General features: G+C 38.4%; 1 protein-coding gene across 1 annotated transcript in view; it reads left to right on the forward strand.

The window, feature by feature from the left end:
* ZNF354C (zinc finger protein 354C) overlaps positions 1-15,774 on the forward strand; it is a 40,728-nt gene extending 24,954 nt beyond the window's left edge. The window contains exons 3-6 of the mRNA XM_049874522.1: positions 5,480-5,606; positions 6,032-6,127; positions 6,862-6,957; positions 10,734-15,774. Of these exons, the coding sequence (XP_049730479.1) occupies positions 5,480-5,606; positions 6,032-6,127; positions 6,862-6,957; positions 10,734-12,148 (1,734 nt within the window). The 3' untranslated portion in view covers positions 12,149-15,774. The remainder of the gene's footprint in view (positions 1-5,479; positions 5,607-6,031; positions 6,128-6,861; positions 6,958-10,733) is intronic.
* Positions 15,775-23,135: the final 7,361 nt, after the last annotated feature.

The raw sequence follows: 23,135 nt of genomic DNA on the forward strand, positions 1-23,135 counted from the left end.
CAGAATACAAAACATTACCAAAAATGATGAAGAGAAACCAGATAACTGGGAGCTCCTAAAAATCAAACGCCTATGCTCATCTAAAGACTTCACCAAAAGAGTAAAAAGACCACCTACAGACTGGGAAAGAATATTCAGCTATGACATCTCAGACCAGCGCCTGATCTCTAAAATCTATATGATTCTGTCAAAACTCAACCACAAAAAGACAAACAACCCAATCAAGAAGTGGGCAAAGGATATGAACACACATTTCACTAAAGAAGATATTCAGGCAGCCAACAGATACATGAGAAAATGCTCCCCATCATTAGCCATTAGAGAAATGCAAATTAAAACTATGATGAGATTCCATCTCACACCAACTAGACTGGCATTAATCCAAAAAACACAAAATAATAAATGTTGGAGAGGCTGCGGAGAGATTGGAACTCTCATACACTGCTGGTGGGATTGTAAAATGGTACAACCACTTTGGAAATCCATCTGGCGTTGTCTTAAACAGTTAGAAATAGAACTACCATACAACCCAGAAATCCCACTCCTCGGAATATACCCTAGAGATACAAGAGCCTTCACACAAACAGATATATACACACCCATGTTTATTGCAGCTCTGTTTACAATAGCAAAAAGTTGGAAGCAACCAAGATGTCTGTCAACGGATGAATGGGTAAATAAATTGTGGTATATTCACACAATGGAATACTACGCATCGATAAAGAACAGTGACGAATCTCTGAAACATTTCATAACATGGAGGAACCTGGAAGGCATTATGCTGAGCGAAATGAGTCAGAGGCAAAAGGACAAATATTGTATAAGACCACTATTATAAGATCTTGAGAAATAGTGTAAACTGAGAAGAACACATACTTTTGTGGTTACGAGGGGGGGAGGGAGGGAGGGTGGGAGAGGGTTTTTTTATTGATTAATCAGTAGATAAGAACTGCTTTGGGTGAAGGGAAAGACAACACTCAATACAAGGAAGGTCAGCCTAATTGGACTGGACTAAAAGCAAAGAGGTTTCCGGGATAAAATGAAAGCTTCAAAGGTCAGCGGAGCAGGGCCTGGGGTCTGGGGAACTTGGTTTGAGGGGACTTCTAAGTCAATGGGCAAAACAATTCTGTTATGAAAACATTCTGCATCCCACTTTGAAATGTGGCGTCTGGGGTCCTAAATGCCAACAAGCGGCCATCTAAGATACATCAATTGGTCTCAACCCACCTGGAGCAAAGGCAAAGGAAGAACACCAAGGTCACATGACAACTAAGAACCCAAGAGACAGAAAGGGCCACATGAACCAGAGACCTACAGTATCCTGAGACCAGAAGAACTAGTTGGTGCCTGGCCACAATCGATGTCTGCCCTTTCAGGGAACACAACAGACAACTCCAGAGGGAGCAGGAGACCAATGGGATACAGACCCCAAATTCTCATAAAAAGACCATACCTAATGGTATGACTGCAACTAGAGGAATCCCAGAGACAATGCTCCCCAGAACTTCTGATGGCACAGGACAGGAACCATCCCCGAAGACAACTCATCAGGCATGAAAAGGACTGGTCAGTGGAGGGGAGAGAGATGCTGATGAAGAGAGAGCTAATTAAATCAGGTGGACACTGGAGAGTGTGTTGGCAACTCTTGACTGGAGGGGGGATGGGAAGATAGAGAGAGAGGGAAGATGGCAAAATTGGCACGAAACGAGAGACTGAAAGGGCTGACTCAATAGGGGGAGAGCAAGTGGGAGAAGGGAGTAAGATGTATGTAAACCTACATGTGACAGACTGATTGGAATGGTAAATGTTCACTTGAAGCTTAATAAAAATTAATTAAAAAAAAAAAAGTTCTGTCAGTTGGCTTCTGTTGCATGCACTTTCTTATCATACCCAACATTCTTGCAATTCAGACATATTTGACGTGGTTCGAAAGCTTCTCTGTAAGCTCTTTTTCCTGTGATCTCTAAGTTATGGAGGAGATGTTCCCTAAGCCTACATACAGTGAGGGCTAGGCTGAGGCAGGATCCCTGAGCCCTTGGCTGGGTATGGCTCCAAACACCCAGATTACCAGTTCTAGTCTCAGCAGAGCCACATAGTTCTTCTCAAAGAAGCCACAACCCACACGTAGAAATTAAGTAAATATGGAGTTACCATACAGCAGATATTTTGTGACTGCTTAATGACTAAACCACATTCCTGTGTTTGGGGAATTCTTCTTTTTTTGAGTCTTACTAGGAAAAAATGGCGATTCCAAAAAAGAGCTCATCTCACATGCTAGAAGCTAAAACCACCAGATATTTGAGTTCCCAAACTCCTATACAGTTAAGGTACAGACATGTCAGTAAGCTTGGCCGATCAGTTGTACACACCCCAGACTTTGAATCAGGACCTAGGAATGCAAAGAATCAAGAACAATGTAGAGTGCACTCTGGTGGTTGGTGGCAGCAGACATTGAGTTTCTAGAGGAAGAAAGAGGAATGATGTTGCAAAAGCAGTGTTTGTCTAGTGCCAACAGCGACGATGGTAAAGCTGTGCCATTTACTTTTCCAAGGCAGTAGTGACAGTGTTCTTACCAGTCTAGTTTTCCAGTGTGATGGTGACTGTGGTCCAGATATTGCCTGACCTCCCTTGTTTCTGTTCCTTTTCCAAGCCTAGTTCTGTGAACCAGGAGCTACCCAGTACCTTTCTAATAGATCCCTTTTCTTTGTAAATGAGCCAAGGTCATTTTCTGTTGTTTGAAACCTGAGAAACTTGATAGATACACTTCTTGTAAAACCACCTGCTGAAGCCCAGCTTCTCATCTTGCATCTGTAAAATATAGCTTGGACTATCCATGTTTCTAAATGGGGACACTGTCAGCGTTTTGGTTAGGGCAATCTTTCATTGTCAGGACTGTCTTGTGCATTTCAGGATAATTAGCAACCCTGACCCCTTCCCTTAAATGCCGGTATCACATGCCCTCGTCATTGTGACAAGCAAAAACATCCTCACACATTTCCAAACTCATCTGGGTGGGGTGGGTTCAGGTTGGGGTGGGATGATACCCTCCTTTCCTGAGAACAACTGGACTAGATGATTAACAAGATGTCTTTCAGGAATATAGTTCTAGGATTCTTTTTTAAATTTATTTCTTATTATTTCATGAGCTTGCCTAGGTTCACTGACGAGTGTTTTGTAATGATGTTTTTTTTTTTGGTTGTTGTTGTTTTTCTTTTTTTTTTTTTTTTAATAATACATGGGGGAGTGCTCCAAGGCGGGTGGTAGTCCTATATACTTGCAAGGTTCTTGAATTCTATATGAGGTGGTGTACGATTACCTCTAAGTAGATTATAAATAGCTAAGAATTTATAATTCATAGAGCCACCAGTAAAAATGCAGAGGTATAGCTAAAAAGTCTTAAATTTTAAACTGGACTCTAAATTTTAAAATGGACTCAAATTATTTTTTAAAAATAACGCACACTATAAAAAAAAATGTAAGCCTAATGAAATGTATAAAGTGCCCATTTCCACAAATACCAAAGAATAATAAGGGCTAATAGCTTATTGTCTGTTCTTCCAGATATATTTGTAGGTACAGATAGAGAATTTTTCAACAAATGTAGATTGTTTTGCAGCTTGCTTTTTCATATGTATCTACAGTATATCCTGGTCAAACTCCAGTGTCAGGACATACAAATCTACCTCATTCTGTTTAATAGCTGTATTACATTTCATGGAATGGATGTACCATAATTTATCCTTTCTCTTATTGTTATATAATGTAGGTTGTCTTTAGATTTCCACCATTATATTATTTTCCTATTACCATTGTAACAAATTACCACAAATTTAGTGGCTTAAAACAACACAGATTCATTCTTTTACCAGTCCTGGAGGTCAGGCCTAAAATCAAGGTGTCGGCAGAGCTGGTTCCTTCTGGAGGCTCTGAGGGGAGAATCTGTTTCCTTGCTTTTTTCAGCTTCAAGTAGCCACCTGTATTTCTTTGCTTGTGGCGCCTTCCTCCATCTTCAAAGCTTATTACTTCACTCCCTGCTTCTGGTATCACATCACCTCCCTGTGTCCTGACTCTGACTCCTCCCATAAAAAACCCACCACTTATAGTGACCCTATAGGACAGAGTAGAACTGCCCCATAGAGTTTTCAAGGAGCATCTGGCAGATTTGAACTGCTGACCCTTTGGTTAGCAGCCGTAGCACTTAACCACTGTGCCACCAGGGTTTCCACTCCTCCCATGTCCCCCTTATAAGGACCATTGCGATTACATCTGGCCCACCTGAATAATAATCCAGGATAATCTCCCGATCTTCAGATCCTTAATTTGAACACATCTTCAGTGTCCCGTTTGCCATATAAGGTAACATTTGCAGATTCTGGGGATTAGGATGGGGACAGACTTGGGGTTCATTATTCAGCCTCCTACAATCACTAACATACAAGTAATGTTGCAGTAAACATCCTTGAGCAAACATCCCTACCACTTCTGTAATTATTTCTGTAGTAGAGTCCCAGAAGTAGAATTGCAAGTTCAGATTGATGCAGCTCTTATGTATTGATAGATTCTGAATAAAATACTCACCAAAAAACACTGCATCAGTTTTTACTCTCTTCAGCTCTTTTATACCACAGTTGTCATCCATCTGTCCAGCCCATGCTCTCTCACATTTTGGGGTTTTACTAGGGTTCTGTTGGAAGAACTTAACTTTTCAACAGATTCCCTCTTGCTCCTGTATAGTCTTTCGAGATCTTTGGTTTTTTAATTTTCATAATCAATAGAAATCCATCCGATGGTATATCTTAGAAGTCTATCTGAATTCAGATCCTAGTTCCACCACTTTCTGTTAGTATTACCTTCATAAGGTTACTTAACTTTTCTAAAATTGTTTCTTCATTGCAAAATGGTTTGATAATAGTATCTTCCTCATGGGATTGTTATGAGACTTAAATAAGCTGATCCGTGCAAAGTCTCTATTATAGTCCCTAATATATAAGTAGTTGATAAATATTAACTAGTGTTATTTTATTATTTGCTGTATATCTCAAAAATTCCTTTATATTCAGCCAATTGTATTTTTCTTTAGTATTCCAGCATTTCTCTAAATGTATTCCCTTTTTTTTTTTTCCTTTCATTTAATTTGGATTTTGAGTGAAAGGGGCAGAGGTAAACGTATATACTTGGTCACTTTGAAAAATCCCAGGCTGGGATTTAAATTCCCCGTTAGCAGGGACTTTGCCTTTTTTCCTATCCCCACAATGCATGGTGTGTGTCTTTGCTCCCAGTAGGTACTCAGTAAATATTTGATGGGTGTCAAAACACACACACACATACACACACAAATTGTTGATTTGAAATACTTAGAATCCTGAGACATTTTCAGAATTGCTTGCAGCACATCCTGATGTCACCTTCTTACTACGTCTCTCCTTGACCTTTGAAGAAGATAACCCTTAATGAATAGGAATGGGTTTTTTTGTTACAGGAGTCAGTGACGTTTAGGGATGTAGCTGTGCTCTTCAGCCAGGAGGAGTGGGGACAGCTGGACCCTGCTCAGAGAGCCCTATACCGGGAGGTGATGCTGGAGAACTACAGCAACCTGGTCTCACTGGGTAAGGAGCTTTCCTTGTGAGGCAGAATCTGCCGTGGGAACATCCTAACACCCTCTCCAAGGAGAATGGGCTTGGGCTAGGCTCATCTGCAGGTGGACTCAGCTGCTGGGGTGGGTCTCAGCTTGGTAGAGTTGATGGTGAGCATTTTTACTGTGCTTTTCCTGTCTCCTGCTCCTCTAGTTCTGTCCCCTGGGCCCCCCAGGGGTCTCCAGCATAGAGGGGTGCACAGCCAGAGCCCTAACTTTGTTTCCAGGGGCATCTCCTGACCATCCCCCAGGTGCCCAGTTTTAAGCCCCTCTCAGAACACACCTCTCTGCCTCCTTGGTCTATTCCTCTGCACTGGAGATTCCGGGGCTGATCTGAGGGCAGGATGGCCGCTCATGTCTGCAATCTGCATTCAGTTTCTTTTTCTTATTCATGAATAGGAATTCCGTTTTCCAAACCAAAGGTCATTTCCCAGTTACAGCAAGGGGAAGACCCCTGGATGGTGGACAAAGGAGTTCCTCAAGGCACCCGTCAAGGTGAGTGACAGAGCAATGGGAAGTGGGCATTGTGCATTCTAATGGTCTGGGTGTTGGTCAGCGAGGTGGTTGCACTCAGGGGACACTGGCCAGGAACCTCCTTGATGTGCCAGCCAGGTAGAAAATGTTGGGAAGAGCATGTCCTCTCTCTCTACCTTTTTGATTGCTTGGTCCGTCAAATTCAGAGGGAGAGTTGATTTTCCTAATATGGCTGCACTTCAGTCAAATTTTCCTTGTAACTTGAGTTCATAATATGTAATGTATAGAAGTTGATGATTTTTATATTTTCCGCTTCCTAATCTCATTAGGTAACGAGGTTTGTCTGTAATGAAGAATCTGTTATAGAAGCACCTTATCTCCATCTTTGGGGTTCAGAGTCTGGAGGTTTCTGTTCTACTCTGCCCCTGGGAAAGGTTGAAACTTTGTAGGGTTGAAAGTGTACATTTTTGTAGAGATGTCCTTGATGCTATTCTTTTCCCCATCCTCTTTCCCAATCCCTCCCCCAGTGTAGAGTCTGAGACACATATAGGTATCCCATCTTACAGGCATTCATAGCCAGGGCCCTATATTCTTTCTGAACTGAGACCTACCTCCTGGTCTACCTAGAACCCCTCAGAAGTGCTTGTGCTGCCTACCCTGCCTGCCTAGAGCTTCCTTCCATAGGTTCTGGTATATGAGTGCTGGGATTGCTTTTTATGCCATTCTTTCAAACTCCATTTTTTCCTCATGAGCAGGGATTCCATTTTCAATGCCAGAGGTGACCTGCCAGTTGCTGCAAGGAGAAGATCCCTGCATAGTAGAAAGAGAAATCTCCCAAGGCACCGGTCTAGGTAAGTGAGTGACTAGGAAATAGCACAAGGGAGTCTCTGTAGATGAGAAGGTCATGAGAAGGCAATAGATTGGAAGCTTTCTTGGAAATTCTGAGCTCTATTGAAATGTTCAGGGCCCCCAACAGATGCCTCCTTGGTTGTATCAAGAAGGTTCTTGTCTTGACAGCTTTCTTCATATACCATTCTTTCAGGTAAGAGGCAAAGGTGTCCTTTTTTCTCCCTCTAACTCTACTCGATGATTATCCTTTCCCATTTTTTGCAGTTTCTCTTTTAGCATCTTTAGCCTCTTGATCTTCATGGTTTCCTATTCATCTGCATTCACAGATGTTCGTATCTGAAAGATTTTAAATATGTTGCACCTTTCCCTGCCATATTTTTAATTCTTTATAATTTTTTTTTTCTTTTACCAAACACATACTTCAGAGTATTATCTTTAACTTTACTTGTCTCTGACTTTGTAACACACATTTTATTTTATCTTTTTAGAGACTGGGCTATTATCTCCCACTGTTTTATTCAACCAGCTCTTAAGAAAATAACAACTGGTACCTTCCTCGTTCCCATGGGTCAGCAAACTTTCTCTATAATGGGCCAGAATTAAATATTTTTACTTCGTAGACTGTATCATCTCTATCGTAACTACTACTAAATTCTACCATTGTAGTGTAAAAGGAGCCAGAGACAGTATTTTTTAAAAAATGGATATGGTAGAATTCTAATAAAGCTTTACAGAAACAGGTGGCAGCCAGATTTGACCTGCAAACCCATAGTTTATTGACCCTTCTTCTAGTCTAGTCTAATTGGTCTTTATCATAACCTGTGGATTGTTAGAGTTGGGGCAACATTTTAAAATTATCAAATATAGATACCTCTTTTTATATTTGAAGAAACATAGAACCAGAGATTTTAAAATACTTTGATTACAGAGCTAGAAAGCTGAAATGCAGTGACAGAAACCTAGACACCAATGTCATGCCAATATTTTGCTTGTATCTTTGTCGTTTGATCTTTAATTGCTGATCCTTTCCTTCACTGGCATCTCTTTTCCCTCATTCTCTCTACAGATTATTTTCATCTTTATTAAAATACAGTTTTGTCTTATAAAGAGGTTCTAGACAGTACATTTAGCATTTAAAAGCACGGGTTGAATTTAGACATTCCCAATTTCAATTTATCTACCACCACTTACAAGCCTTATGACCTGTGGGAACGTTACTTAACCCCTCTGAACCTTGTTTTCCTCACCTACCTTCCATTGCAGCCAGCAGAGTGACCTTTTTGAAATCCAGATGTTTCACCCTTATCCATGGGGAGAAGTAGGACTCCTTAATGTGACATTAAACCCACTTCATTGCCTGTCCTGTATTCCTTTTCAGCCTTGTCAATGGCCACTTCCATTACAACTCCATGTTCTGGCCATACCTTCATACTTATTAACATTTTGATGTTATTCTTCCAGCTTCCCTCCTCCATCTTATGTACTGGAAAACTCCTGCTTATCCTCCAAGATCCATCTGCCTTCCTAAAATGCCACCCCTTATTTGTAGGTTTCCCTTACCTTTCCCATTTCCCAATTGTTAATTTTTTCATCATTTGTGCTCATGTAGCACTGTATACATACCTTAAACGCATCAATAACAGTATCATAATGAATTAGTTATTTTTTCATTATTTATTTTTCTCATTAGATTGAGCACATTGAGGGGAGAGACCAGGTGTTTGAATTCTATGCCTCCAGTATCTCATATATTACATTTAGTAAATATTTGTTGAATTTAATAAATAAATAAACCTCCACTAATAGTTTTACCTTTCTTCACAGATGACTTTGATTAGGTTATCTTTTTAACCCACAAGATCCTCTTTTATTTTTCTATGGAAATCAACTCCATCTTTGTTGTCCAAACTACCTCATAATTACTTACTAATACAGCTGATATTATTATCTTCATTCTTTGAACATAAAACCTGAATTGCACAATCTAGGCTTCTCATATAATGGAGAAATGGACTATTACTGTTGGGTTGGTTATTTATTTCATATCCTTATTGCCAATTAGTCAATATTTGATTGAATCTCAGGTGTCAGGCATGAGAGGAAAGAATCTGTTTTCTATTCATTTTTTAGGTCACCTGCTTTTCCTAATAATTTTTCCAACTTACCCTGCTCATTCATACATTATTTTTTTTTTAATTTAAGATGTTCTGATTGTATACTTGTGCATAATAAGGAGTTACCAAATGATGATGACTTGTCCACTGCTCTACTTGAGAAAAATACTTGAATTATTTTGACAAGCCTTATATATAGGATAAGTGATGGAACAAATAATATAAATATGTTTTGAAAATTCTGAGAAAGAGGTAGTCAATTTAAAAAAAACAAATAATTGAGAAGTTTCTGTAGCAAAACGAGATCAGAATAGTAGGGTAAATTTCTGGATGGGCAAGGAAGGTCATATTTTGGCAAAGTGAAATAAAAGAGAAAAGGTACCTTGGTTGATCTGTGAAAATCCAAACTGCTAGGCTTCCCATTGGCAATTATTTAATTATTCTCAATTATTTAATTTCAATAAAACATATTAATAAGACTGGGTGGATTAAGCAGTAATTTTATTAACATAAATTATCTGATTGTATAGTTTATTTAAGTAAACAAAAACCTAAACCTGTTGCCATTGTGTTGATTCCAACTCATGGTGACCCCATATGTTACAAAGTACCACTGCTGCAATCATCTAATTACAGTTCTCTAATTTTAATCAATTTTCAGTCATGGATTGATTAATGAAAGCCAGCTTTTAACCCAGAGTTCCTTAGAATCAGCTCAAGCCAAATCTTTTCACTTAGAATCAGAGCTTAGCTTAGAGCTTGTACATATTTCAGAGCTTCAGGACATGTTGACTTCAGATCTCTTGCAGAATTTCATTATTCTCTAAAGGTTCCTACAAAGAGAATTCAACCTCTGGTTGCAGCTTATTAGAAGAATGAACATGTCTGTTTTTCCTCATGATCAAATAGAAAGGGGGAAAGTGGTGGCAGGGTAGTATGAAAGAATTGTAATTCCTTCAATCACAAGGGATAGATTGTTGCACAGGGCTGATTTACTCCATAGTTTTCTTTATCATCAGCATCTTAAACTGAGATCAAATATTATCAAAACAGTTTTGCTTCAAAACTGTTGTAATTTTTAAAATCTGAATGTCTTCTTTTTAAGATTGTTAACCTTTTCACAGACTATGGTACAAACTCCTAATCACATAAAAAATCACAAAAAAATTGCAAATATTTAAAAATTATTGTACATGGGATTTCAGAGAGAACATGGGAAAAATGCAACATTTTAGCTGTCAGTAGGAAGAAAGGACAAAGTAAAAACAAGTCTTCTACTTTATTGTCCATTATACTCAGAGTGAGAAGTAGTAAATGATAAATACTATGAAGTATCACATAGTATTCCCAGACTAGCTTTTCAACTTGATCTTAATGTCTGACATTTTTCTGTATCGTTGTACCTTCTGCTCAACCTATTCTATGTCTAACTTCTCTTCGTTTTCAGTGTTAATTTGTCCAGCGCATTCTCCCATACCATTCACTTAACCTATTTACCTTTCCTTCCGTTATTCCATCACATTTTTACCCAGATTCAAGTCCATATTTGAGATCAGATGATATAAACCTCTTTTATATGTATTGTTGCTAATTTTATTGTCCCATTAATGGATCTGTTTGTTTCTTCCACAAAAGTAGGCATTAATTCTTCTGATTCATTTCAGGTTTGAAGACTTGGCCTAAAATAGAAATATTGCCTTCAAGACAGGACATTTTTACAGAAGAAACATCTCAGGGAATAATAATGAAAAAAGCCATTAAGTATGGTCACTGGAACATCAAATTTGGAGAAACTTTAGATTTTGAGACCAGGCTAGAACAGGAGCAACAGAAGAAACCTCTTAGGCAAATGGTAGCCTCATACAAGAAAACCATCAGTGAAGATGGAAACCATACAAGTCTTGACCTGGGGAAAAGCTTATTTATAAATACAATTCTTGTGAGACAACAGAGTGTTCCTATAGAAAGGATACCTAGTATATATTATACTTTTGGGAAAGATTTTAAACAAGATTTTGATCTAATGAAATGCTTCCAAATTTATCCAGGAGAAAACCCTCATATTTATAATGAATATGGCAAGAATTTTAACCATAATCTTCATTTTATTGAACATCAGGGAATTCATACTGGTGAGAAACCCTACAAATGTAATGAGTGTGGGAAAGCCTTCAGCCACAGATCATCCCTTCTTGCCCATCAGAGAATTCATACTGGAGAGAAACCGTACAAATGTAATGAATGTGAGAAAGCATTTAGCAGCAGTTCAACCCTTATCAAACATCTGAGAGTACATACTGGAGAGAAACCCTATCAATGTAATGAATGTGGTAAAGCCTTTAGCCAATGTTCAACCCTCACTGTACATCAGAGAATTCATACTGGAGAGAAACTCTATAAGTGTGGGGAATGTGAGAAGGCCTTTAATTGCAGAGCAAAACTCCATAGACATCAAAGAATCCACACAGGTGAGAAACCCTATAAGTGTAGTGAATGTGGGAAAGGTTACAGCCAGTTTACATCTCTGGCTGAACATCAGAGACTCCATACTGGAGAACAGCTGTGTAAATGCACGGAATGTGGGAGAACCTTCACACGCATCTCAACCCTTATTGAACATCAGAGAATTCATACTGGACAGAAACCCTATCAATGTAATGAGTGTGGGAAAACCTTCAATCAGTATTCATCCTTTAATGAACATCGGAAAATTCATACTGGGGAAAAACTGTATACATGTGAAGAATGTGGGAAATCCTTTGGTTGCAAATCCAACCTTTATAGGCATCAGAGAATTCATACTGGAGAGAAACCGTATCAGTGTAGTCAGTGTGGAAAAGCTTTCAGCCAGTATTCATTCCTAACCGAACATGAGAGAATCCATACTGGAGAGAAACTCTATAAATGTATGGAATGTGGGAAAGCCTACAGTTACAGATCAAACCTTTGTAGACACAAAAAAGTTCACAATAAAGAAAAACTCTGTAAATGGAAGGAATACGAGAAACCTTTCATCTACAGCTCGTCCCTTACTCATTATCAGAATTTTCTTAAAGGAGATAAGCCCTATGAGATTTAATTTCTCAAAGAGTCCAAGACTTATCATGGGAGAATAATCAGGGGAATAATAAATAGGGCACAAATTCCTAATAAATTAAATCTTTTTATTTCTCCTACAGGAAATACACTTGTTTTTAGGTGCTGTCAAGTTGGTTCTGACTCATAGCAACCCTACATACAACAGAAGTAAACAGTGCCCAGTCTTGTACCATCCTCACAATTGTTGCTATGTTTGAGCCCATTGTTGCAGCTACTGTGTTACTGCATCTTGTTGAGGGTCTTCCTCTTTTTCACTGACCCTCTACCAAGCATGGAGTCATTCGCCAGGGACTGGTCCCCCTGATAACATGTCCAAAGTTCGTGAGAACTTTGCTAGGAAATATGCTAGTTAGCACTAAGTAATGGTAGAATTGTTCAATGAATATATGAAAAGCATGGATTAGTCAAATTCTAGGAGAACCATTAAATACCCAAGATTTCTAAAAACCTATAAACAAAATTTTAAAATTCATAGCCAGGAAAATGTAAAAGGCCTAACATTTTTTAAAAAAGCATGAAGAATAGTTGAATATAAATTTTGTTACTCTCATTAGACTGTATTCCCTTTCTATGAGTAAGCATCTATATGTTTTCTTTTTAAAAAAGTCATTGTGTTACTGTAAATAATGTAAATAATGTAAATAAGTATAAGACCTTATTCTATAAAATGGCAGGCAGATACAGGAAAGGCTTCTTTTCATAAAGAAAAACTAAATATAAAAAAAATTCTTTAACTTCTTTCGTGTGAAAACAGTCAAGTTCACTTCTTATGAGCTGCCCCATCAACAAGTTATATGTATATAAACATACACATAATATACACACATATACACATTATATATTTGTATTCACACATAGTATTGGAATATATGTATATTTTTCACATGTCCTTGATTACTATAAAATGCAGTTTTATTAATTGAAATTAATTTCAGTTTACTTTTGAAAATTAAAATTTTTCCAAATACTCTTTTCCTTTTCTACTCCTATATTATTTCTTCATTTTATATGATTCTGTATTACTAGAGTCCTATAGTACTACAGAAAGTGGAGGAAACTGAAGCAAATGGAGAGACTGTCATGCAAATACTTTGCTGTCTGTTGCAGAAGGTATACATTTGACGGAATCTCATACTATACACCTGATAACCACTTGTTAGAGCCAAGAGAGATTTTAGGTTAATCAAATTATAGTCTTTCATTTTACCAATGAAGTAGCCAAGCTGAGTCAACACTAGAATGTAGGTATTCAGCTCTAGTATTCTGTGATAACTGAAGATTCATTTCCAGCTTCAAGGCTCAAGAGTACTATTTGTTTTGTAAACTGTTTAGACAAAATTGCTGTAATTAGCTATATTTTGATCTTTGAGGTATTTTTCCCCACTCATTTTAATCTTAATAATAGGCCTACAGTAAATGGTTTCCTTTATACGAATCTCTGATTATACCTGCCTCTATGATAAAAAAAAAAATGATAATTGTACTTAAATCCTCAAACTGAGCTGAGGCCCAGATGCTGTAATTGCTTTTAGGAGTTTCATATGCAAAGTTTTTTTGTTTGTTTCTGTTGCAAATCTTTTAGCAATTCTTTTTTGTAAAGAAATAGAAACACCCATTGTCAAGTTGATTCTGAAAGGATTATATGATTATGTTATTATTAAACATCCTTTTCATTCTAAATTGGTTATCCAAACATTTTCCATGCTTTTAAGATTCATTTCCTCCTGGGCCTACTTCTTCCAATTTTTTATGTGACTTTGATAACTGGTTATCATTTAAAAAATTGTTCTAATACAATTAGCTAGAACCTTTTGTCTGGGAAAGGTTTTAGAATTAAAGCAAACTCAAGAAATCAGCATAGTATATTTCTTAATTGACATCTTACCTCATCAGAAATATGATTTTATACATTTAATTATATTTAGAAGGAAAATGAAGCTGTTAAACAGACCTAAGTGTTTAACATTGTACAGAGCTATCTGCATGATATTCTAGATAAAAACATATATGGTTACATAATAGCAGTGAGCATGCTTAGTACCCAGATTTTGGTTTTTAAATAATATTACCCACTAGAAGAAACCAGGGCTCCTTGGAGAAAAGGCTGATTCCATGTTTGTAGCAAGTGTAAGGGATGTCTGGAATATCTTTAAAAAAAAAGATAACACTCATAGATAGTGGGCTATCAGAGGGCACAGGAATAAGCATTCCCACTAGCCAAACTTACGACAATTTTTAAATATCAACAAGGATAATGACTGATTGATTATATTAAATAAAAAACACCACCATACCACACACACATACACACATCTGTAATGATGAAAAAAAGGAAAGCTCTTTATAAAATTATTGAAAAATGACATCTTTGAAATATGCATGGAATGATAGAAAAGTCACCATTTTGCAACCCTTAATTAAATCGGGCAAAAAAATCAATAGATGGTAAAGCCTATTAAGTGAAGAATTTTTAGAAAATATTTGTACTATGTCAAAACATCGTACCAATTGCAAAAGAAAGATAAACCTTTATAATAGATCTGGCAGCCAAATGGGTTTAACCACTAGTGGGACAACCTGGCATTATGTGGCTCATGATGAAATGTAATTTTTTTCATCTTTTTTTTTTTCATCTAAGGAGCATGTTCCCCACATGTATTATTTTTTGTTTTGTAGTCCTGTCTATGAAGAGTGGGCTTCGTGGATGGTTTCAGTTCTAGGTTAACAGAGCGTCCAGGGGCCATAATTTCGGGGATTCCTCCAGTCTCCATCAGACCATTAAGCCTGGTCTTTTTATGTGAATTTGAATTCTGTTCTACATCTTTCTCCTGCTCTGTCCTGGACTCTGTTGTGTTCCCTGTTAGGGCAGTCGGTGGTGGTAGCCAGGCACCATCTAGTTCTGGTCGCGGGCTGATGAAGTCTCTGGTTCATTTGGTCCTTTAGTATTTTCTTTGTGTCTTTGGTTTTCTTCATTCTCCTTTGCTCCAAGTGGAATGGGACCAATAGATGTATCTTAGATGGCTGCTCGAAAGCTTTTAAGACCCCAGATGCTACTCACCAAAGTGGAATGTAGAACATTTTCTTTATAAACTATGTTATGCCAGTTGATCTAGATGTCCCCCGAAACTATGGTCCCCAGGCCCCAGCCTTAGCTCCTCTGTCCCTTGAAGTGTTTGGATGTGCCTAGGAAACTTATTTGCTTTTACTCTGGTCCAGTTGTGCTAACTTTCCCTGTATTATGTGTCGTCCTTCCCTTCCCTGAAGTTGACCCTTGTCTGCTACCTAGTTAGTGATTTCCCCTCCTCCTCCCTCCCTACCCTCAAAACCATCAAAGAATGTGTCTTTTCTTGAGTTCTTATGATAGTGGTCTCATACAATATTTGTCCTTTTGTGACTGACTTACTGAAATGTAATTCGAAGCACGCATCATCATACATGATTTATTTTTTTCTGAAAATGTTTAACTAAAATCTAATAAAGTCTCTCACCGAAACTTATCTTCCTGTTTATAAGATGTACAAGGGATAGAGAAGCAGGATAAATCACACAATGAGGAAATAACTAGACAAATCCACAATTTGGGACATTCTACAAGACCGCTGGTTTGGACCCTTCAAAAAGCCACTCTAATAAAACAAAAAGTGGTGTTCTCTGGATTGAGACACTTAAGAGACAACCACATGCAAGGTATGATCCTTAATTGATTACTGCTTTGTAAGAAAATTAACTGTAAAAGACATTTTGAGGAATAAGTGGGGAAATATGAAAATGGAATGGGTATTATATAATGAGTGTGTTTAATTTTACTAGAGGTTGAGGTTCTATAGAAGAATGTCTTTATTCTTGGGTGTCTTGGTTATCTAGTGCAGCTGTAACAGAAATAGCACAAGTGGATGGCTTTAACAAAGAAATTTATTCTCTCACACTCTAGTAGGTTACAAGTCCAAATTCAGGGTGTCAGCTCCAGGGGAAGGCTTTCTCACTTTGTCAGCTCTGGAGGAAGGTCCTTGTCCTCAATATTCCCCTGGTTGAAGAGCTTCTCAGGCGCAGGGACCCCGCAAAGGATGCACTCTGCTCCTGGTGCTGTTTTTTGTGTGTGTGTGTGTGTGTGGTATGAGGTCCCCAACTCTCCTCCTGCTTCCCTTTTATCTCTTGAGAGAAAAAAGGTGGTGCAGGCCACTCACCCCAGGGAAACTCCCTACACATTGGGTCAGGGAGGTGACCTGAGTAAGGGCGGTGTTACAATCCCACCCTAATCCTCTAAATATAAAACTATAATCACAAAATGGAGGACAACCACACCATTCTGGGGGTCATGGCCTAAAGAAGTTGACACATTTTGGGGGGGACATAATTCAATCCATGACATTGGGCAATGCATGCAGAGGATTTTAAGTTTGAAAAGTCATGTCTGCATCTTGTTTTCAAGTAAATATGTAAGAAATTATTGAACTGTTGTTGAACCTTTGTGAATGATGTAGAGACATTCATTGGTCATTCTTTAAACTTTTCTGTATGTTTAAAAGTTTTAATAAAAAATTGAGACAAAAAGTGATTGGATGTACATCAACGTTCATTGCATTATTCGCAATAGCTAAAAGATGGAAACAAGCCAAGTGTCCATCAACAGATGCATAAACAAAATGTGGTATATATGTCAATGGAATATTATTCCACCATAATGAAAAAAATGAAGTTCTGACACATGCTACGACACGGACAAGCCTTGAAAACATGCTGAGTGAAATAAGTCAGGCACAAAAAGACAAATATTGTATGACCCCACCTACATGAAATATTTAGAATAGGCAAATGCAAAGAGACAAAAGTTTAGTGGTTACCAGGTGCTAGGTGGAAGGGAGGGATGGGGAATTATTACTTCAGGTACTGAGTTTCTGTTTGGGGTGATGAAAAACTTGTAGATAGTGATGATGGTTGCATACCATTGTGAGCGTAATGTCACTGAATTGTACTTAAAATGGCTTAAGTGGCAATTTTTTGGTTACTTTTTGCAACAATATTTTTTTTTTTTTCAGAAAAGTGATTGTATAAAGTGATGAATATGAAGCTTCCAGTCAGAATTCTCTTTTTATACTCTCAAAAACTTCCTATTTGAGAGTTCATCCTCCAGGGATGTAATCATTGGAAAAAAAATAACTTTAGGTCAGTTCTGATCCCACTTAAAATGGAGTAAACACACTCCACTGTATCTCTCCCACCAAATATGACTAAAAACCCCTGAGATAATGCATGGAGAAGCTGTTGGAGGACCCTGAAAATTAAAGGTAACAGGCAGATATGAGAAATTAACCAGTTCTAAAATTGCCATTTGGTTCCTCTTTTATGTCTTTTCGTGCTGAGAACTTCATTATTTCTATTCATATCAGGAATGTTCACACTTCCTGAAGCACTGTGATAATACCTACCTTAAAGAGAATTTGCTTAACGTGGTAAAAGGCATCTACAAACTCCCCACAACTAACGTCATACTTAATGGTGATCAACTGAATGCTTTCCTGTTAAAATCAGGAACAAGTCATGGATGACTACTCTGAACACTTCTATTCATCATCATACTGGAAGTCCTTGCCAATGCAATCAGGCAAGAAAAAGAAATAAAAAGTATTCATATTAGAAAAGAAGAAAACTGTCTCTATTCATGGATGACATGATTGTCCACTTGGAAGATCCTAAGTAATCAACAAAAAAGCTTTTAGAACTAGTGAGTTTAGCAAGGTCACAAGATAGAACGTCAACATAAAAAATATATTTTACTATCACCTGCAATAATATGGAAAGTAAAAAAATGTACCCAGTGTGGTTTCACTAAGATTCCCAACCAGAATGTTGAAGGTGCCACATGGATGCTTCTTGCTGCAGATGATAAGATGTGACAGAAGATACTAAGTATGGGAAAACTGTTAAGCAAAAGGAGCCAGGACTTGATGGTTCTGGAAATTCACAGTCTTTCCAAAACAGCCAAACAAAAAGCCAAATCCATTGCCATCAAGTCAATTCTTACTCATAGTGACCCTATAAGACAGAGTAGAACTGCCCCATAGAGTTTTCAAGGAGCACCGGGTAGATTTGAACTGCCAACCTTTTGGTTAGCAGCCATAGCACTTAACCACTATGCCACCAGGGTTTCCAAAGCAGCAGAGGATGCTAAAATCAAGAAATTCCTTCCAAAGATGAAATTTAGGGCACTGCCTGGAAAACAGCCTCCAATGTTGTGACTGTAAAATCTTTTATTAAGGTTTCAGAAAGATCTAAGGTGACGCATCAGAGTATTATTCAATCAGAGGAAAGATTCTATAGAAAGATTAAAGGTGTGCCTCACAGATAATCTCAAACAACAGGGCTTCTAGGAAGTTAAAGCACATTGTCTTCAGCCTTCTCAGAAAGTTCAAGATAGAGGTCTTAAAGAACTCTGTGGGTGGGGCTTTATGTAATGGGGTGAACCCAAAGGTGATTACAGGAGACTCACAAAGTTTTAAAAAGAAATATACAGAAACATCACCACTGAAGAAGACAGAATATAAAATGAGACAAAGCCTTTGGGCACCCAAAATTCAGCTAGCAGGAAGCAGACAAAAATACTCAGCAGCAAGTACTTGCTACCTTTTTTAAAAGGGTAACTCAGGGCAGAACCAAGATACCAGAAAGCAAAGTGGAGAGGCATAATTATTTCTAGGTCTTGAGACATAATCAGGGAGATTCCAACATTTTCCTAACTGGATTTTAGAATTACTGTGGACCAGTCACTTCTTTTGGAAACCCTGGTGGTGTAGTGAGTAAGAGCTACAGCTGCTAACCACAGCAGTTCGAATCCACCAGGTACTCCTTGGAAACTCTATGAGGCAGCTCTACACTGTCCTATAGGGTCGCTATAAGTCAGAATTGAGTTGACAGCAATGGGTTTGGTTTGTTTGTTTTTTAGTCATTTCTTTTAAACAGATACGTCTTCAGTGGTTGTTCTATGCCAATCCCATTATTTGTTTTGTGTGTGTGTGTGTGTGTGGGAGAGGCAGATAACTTGTCTCTTTCGTTTCCTAAATTTACAGATCAAGAAGAAATGTACTTGAGGTGCAGTACTTAAGAAACTATACCTGAGAACCCTCATCCTTAAACTGGAGTTTATTTAGATGACAAGATTATGGATGGGTGCTTTAATGGGATGAAACTCTGTGGCCTTGGGAGGGGATGAGTGTATTTTGCAGGTGTTAGAAATGTAAACACTTTGTGGCCAGAGGATGGATTGTGGTAGTTTTAAAAATATTTTGACAAATTCTTTGATATGCCTCACTTTAAGAAGTGGAACTTAAAGGGTAAGACAGTACACAATACTGGGGAAGCCAGCACAACTTGTACAAGGCAAGATCATGGAAGCTCCATAGACACATCCAAACTTCCTAAGGGACTGAATTGCTGGACTGAGGGCTGTGGGGACCATGGTCTCGGGGAACATCTAGCTCAACTGGCATATCATAGTTTATAAAGAAAATGTTCTACATTTTACTTTGGTGAGTAGCATCTGGGGCCTTAAAAGCCTGTGACCAGAGATACTCCACTGGTCTCACCCCTTCAGGAGAAAGGAAGAATGAAGAAAACTAAAGATACAAGAGAAAAATTAGTCCAAAGGACTAATGAACCATAACTACCATGGCCTCCACCAGACTGAGTCTGGTACAACTAGATGGTGCCTGGCTACACCACTGCCTGCTCTGACAGGGATCACAATAGCAGGTCCCAGACAGAGCTGGAGAAAAAATGTGGAACAAAATTCTAACAAAAAAAAGATCAGACTTACGGGCCTGACAGAGACTGGAGTAACCCCAGGAGCATGCCCCCGGACACCCTCTTAGCTCAGTGATGAAATCAGTCCTGAGGTACACCCTTCAGCCAAAGATTAGACAGGCCCATAAAACATAATGAGACTAAAGGGGCACACCAGCCTAGGGGCAAGGACTAGTAAGGAGGGGGCAGGAAATCTGGTAATAGGGAACCCAAGTTTGAGAAGGGAGAGTGTTGACGTGGAGTTGTTAACCAATGTCATAAAACAATATGTGTACTATTTAGTGAGAGGCTAGTTCTGCAAACCTTCATCTAAGGTACAATTTTAAAGAAGAAGTGTTTAATATTCCCCCCCGCCTCCCCGCCACATCCATTGAGTGTGGGCTTCAGTTAGTAACTAAGAAATGTTGTTGTTAGGTGCCATCGACTCGGTTCCAACTCATAGCAACCCTGTGTACAACAGAACAAAACACTGCCCAATCCTGCACCTTCCTCAGAATCATTGCTATGTTTGAGCCCCTTGTTGCAGCCACTGTATCAATCCATCTTGCTGAGGGTCATTGAAGGTATGTCACTTCTGATATAAGGTTATAAAAAGGCTGCAACTTCTGCCTTGGTCATAGTCTCTCAAATCACTTATTCTGAGGAAAATTAGCCATCATATCATAAGGGCATGCATTCAACCTAAAGAGAGGCCCATATGGCAAGGAATTTAAGACTGTTCAATAGCTAGCAAGGAACTGAGGCCTTCCAGTAACTCACGTAAGTGGGTTTGGAAGATGATCCTGTCCCAGGCAATCGTTCAAAGTGAGGCTGGAGTCCCAGCTGACAGCTTGACCACAACCTTGAGATTGATCTAGAACCTAAACCACCAGCTTCCTGACCATAAGTAACTGTGAAAAAATAAAGTTGTTTTATACTGCTAAGTTTTGAAATAATTTGTTATGCAGCAATACATAACTAATTCATAGATCCACACAAATATGGCCAATTAAATTTTTTTAACTTTTTACTTTGGAATAATTTTAATTTATGGAAAAGTTGCAAAAATAGTACTAAGAACTACTGTATATCCTTCACTCAAATTCCTCTAATGTTAACTTCTTGCATAACTATGGTACATTTGTCAAAACTAAGAAACTAAGATTGGTATAGCACTATTAATTAAACTGCAGGCTTTATTCAGGTTTCACTACTTTTTTTCATTAACACCATTTCTCTGTACAACACTAGGATCCAGTCCAAAGCACCACATTACATTTAGTCACCTGGGCTCCTTAGTCTCCTCTGATCTGTGAAAGTTTCTCAGTCTTGTTTTTAGTTACCTTGACATTTTGAAGAGTTCTGGTCAATTATTTTGTAGACTGTCCCTCAATTCGAGCTTGTCAAATGTTTCTCATTAGACTGGAGTTATGGGATTTGGGGAAGAATGCGACAGGTGAATCATTGCATCATTCCAGCAGTTACATGATACCAACACGACTTATCACTGACGTTAACCTTGATCCCCTGGCCAAGGTAGTGTTTGTTAGGTTTCTTCACTGTAAAATCACTCCCCCCCCCCGCTCCTCACACTACTCTTCAGAATCAAGACACTAAATCCAGTCAACGCTTAAGTGGAAGGAGGGAAGCTAAGCTCCATCTCCTGGAGAGGGGAGTATATACATACATTATTTGGAATTCTATTTAAAAAAAAAAAAGATTTTTGTATATTTATTTATTCAGTTATTTATTTATAACAGTATAGATTCGTGAATATTAATTCCATTGTGTGTGTTATAATCCAGTACTATTCTTATTAATTTTGTTATTCAAATTGTTCCTCGTTTTGCCATTGGTTGCTCTTTCAGGCTGGCTCCTGTGTCCTTTCCACATGCCCCTCTCCCTTTTTTAGCACTTCCTTACTTTCTGGCATCAGGTGCTTCAGGCTCATACCGTGTTTCCCTGCTCCAACTCTAGAGTTTTTCATTTTCCCAGGGAGCATTGGTTCTTTTTATCGGAGAATGGTATTTACAGATCAAGATTTGAATACAAGTCTAGAAATAGAGCTACACAAATATGGCCAGTTGATTTTTGACCCAGATACAAAGGTAGTTCAGTGGAGAAATGATAGTCTTTTCAACAAATAATGTTGGAACAACTGATCATCCATATGCCCACATGGGATTGCCATGAGTAGGAATCGAGTCAATGACAACTAATAACGAGTGATCCCGTGGCTAAAGACAAACACTAGGGTATAAGCCATTGGGTATGACGCTGGTATGGCTGCGAGTCGGGGACTTAACACAGTGTCTACAGGAAGGAGCGGTGGCCAATTCTTCTGTAATTATATCATTTAATTCCTCTTAACCATTTATCAACATTCTTCAGAAAGCACAGATTGGGCCTTCCTTACCGCTCCCATAATTATCCAGAACCTATTTTCTAAAATAACCTCACTGGATTATCCAGTTATGATTTACCTTTGCAAATATTTAATCTTAGCCAATTTCTGATCGCCCAACCCCACTTCTTTCCCCCTAGTCCCCATACACACACACAGACACACACACACACACAGTTGCAGGTGCCTTTTTCCCATTTTAAATGACTACTCTGGAAACCCTGGTGGTGTAGTGGTTAAGAGCTACAGCTGCTAACCAAAAGGTTAGCAGTTCGAATCCATCAGGCACTCCTTGGAAACCCTATGGGGCAATTCTACTGTGTCCTATAGGGTCACTGAGTTGGAATCCACTCGATGGCAATGAGTCAGGGTTTGTTTAACTGTACTCTTGAAAACTGAGTCAAAACAAATGACAATGAAGAGCAAGGTGGCAAATCTTGTGCATTCTGAAGCCACCTCCAACCCCCATACAAAATTGTAAGATTTCTGGTCATCTCTTCTCTAGCAGTATATACAAAATTGTTTGCCTCCAACTTGGCCAGTGATATCAGAAGGCTTCTCCTCTGCCCTTCAATCTCCTATTCCCCCAACACCTGCTAATATCAAAGAGGGCCAGAGAGAACGGACTTTTCTTTAATAGAGGAATATGGGCTACAGGTAGGGTTACCAGATTTAGCAAATAGAAATTCAGGACTCAGTTAAACTTGAGTTTCATAGAAACAACAAATACATTTTTTAGTATAAGTATGATCTATTTTTTTAAAACTAAAAAAATCATTATTTCTCT

The sequence above is a fragment of the Elephas maximus genome, chromosome 2 (assembly GCF_024166365.1).
Source record: "Elephas maximus indicus isolate mEleMax1 chromosome 2, mEleMax1 primary haplotype, whole genome shotgun sequence".
NCBI classification, from domain to species: Eukaryota; Metazoa; Chordata; class Mammalia; order Proboscidea; family Elephantidae; genus Elephas; species Elephas maximus.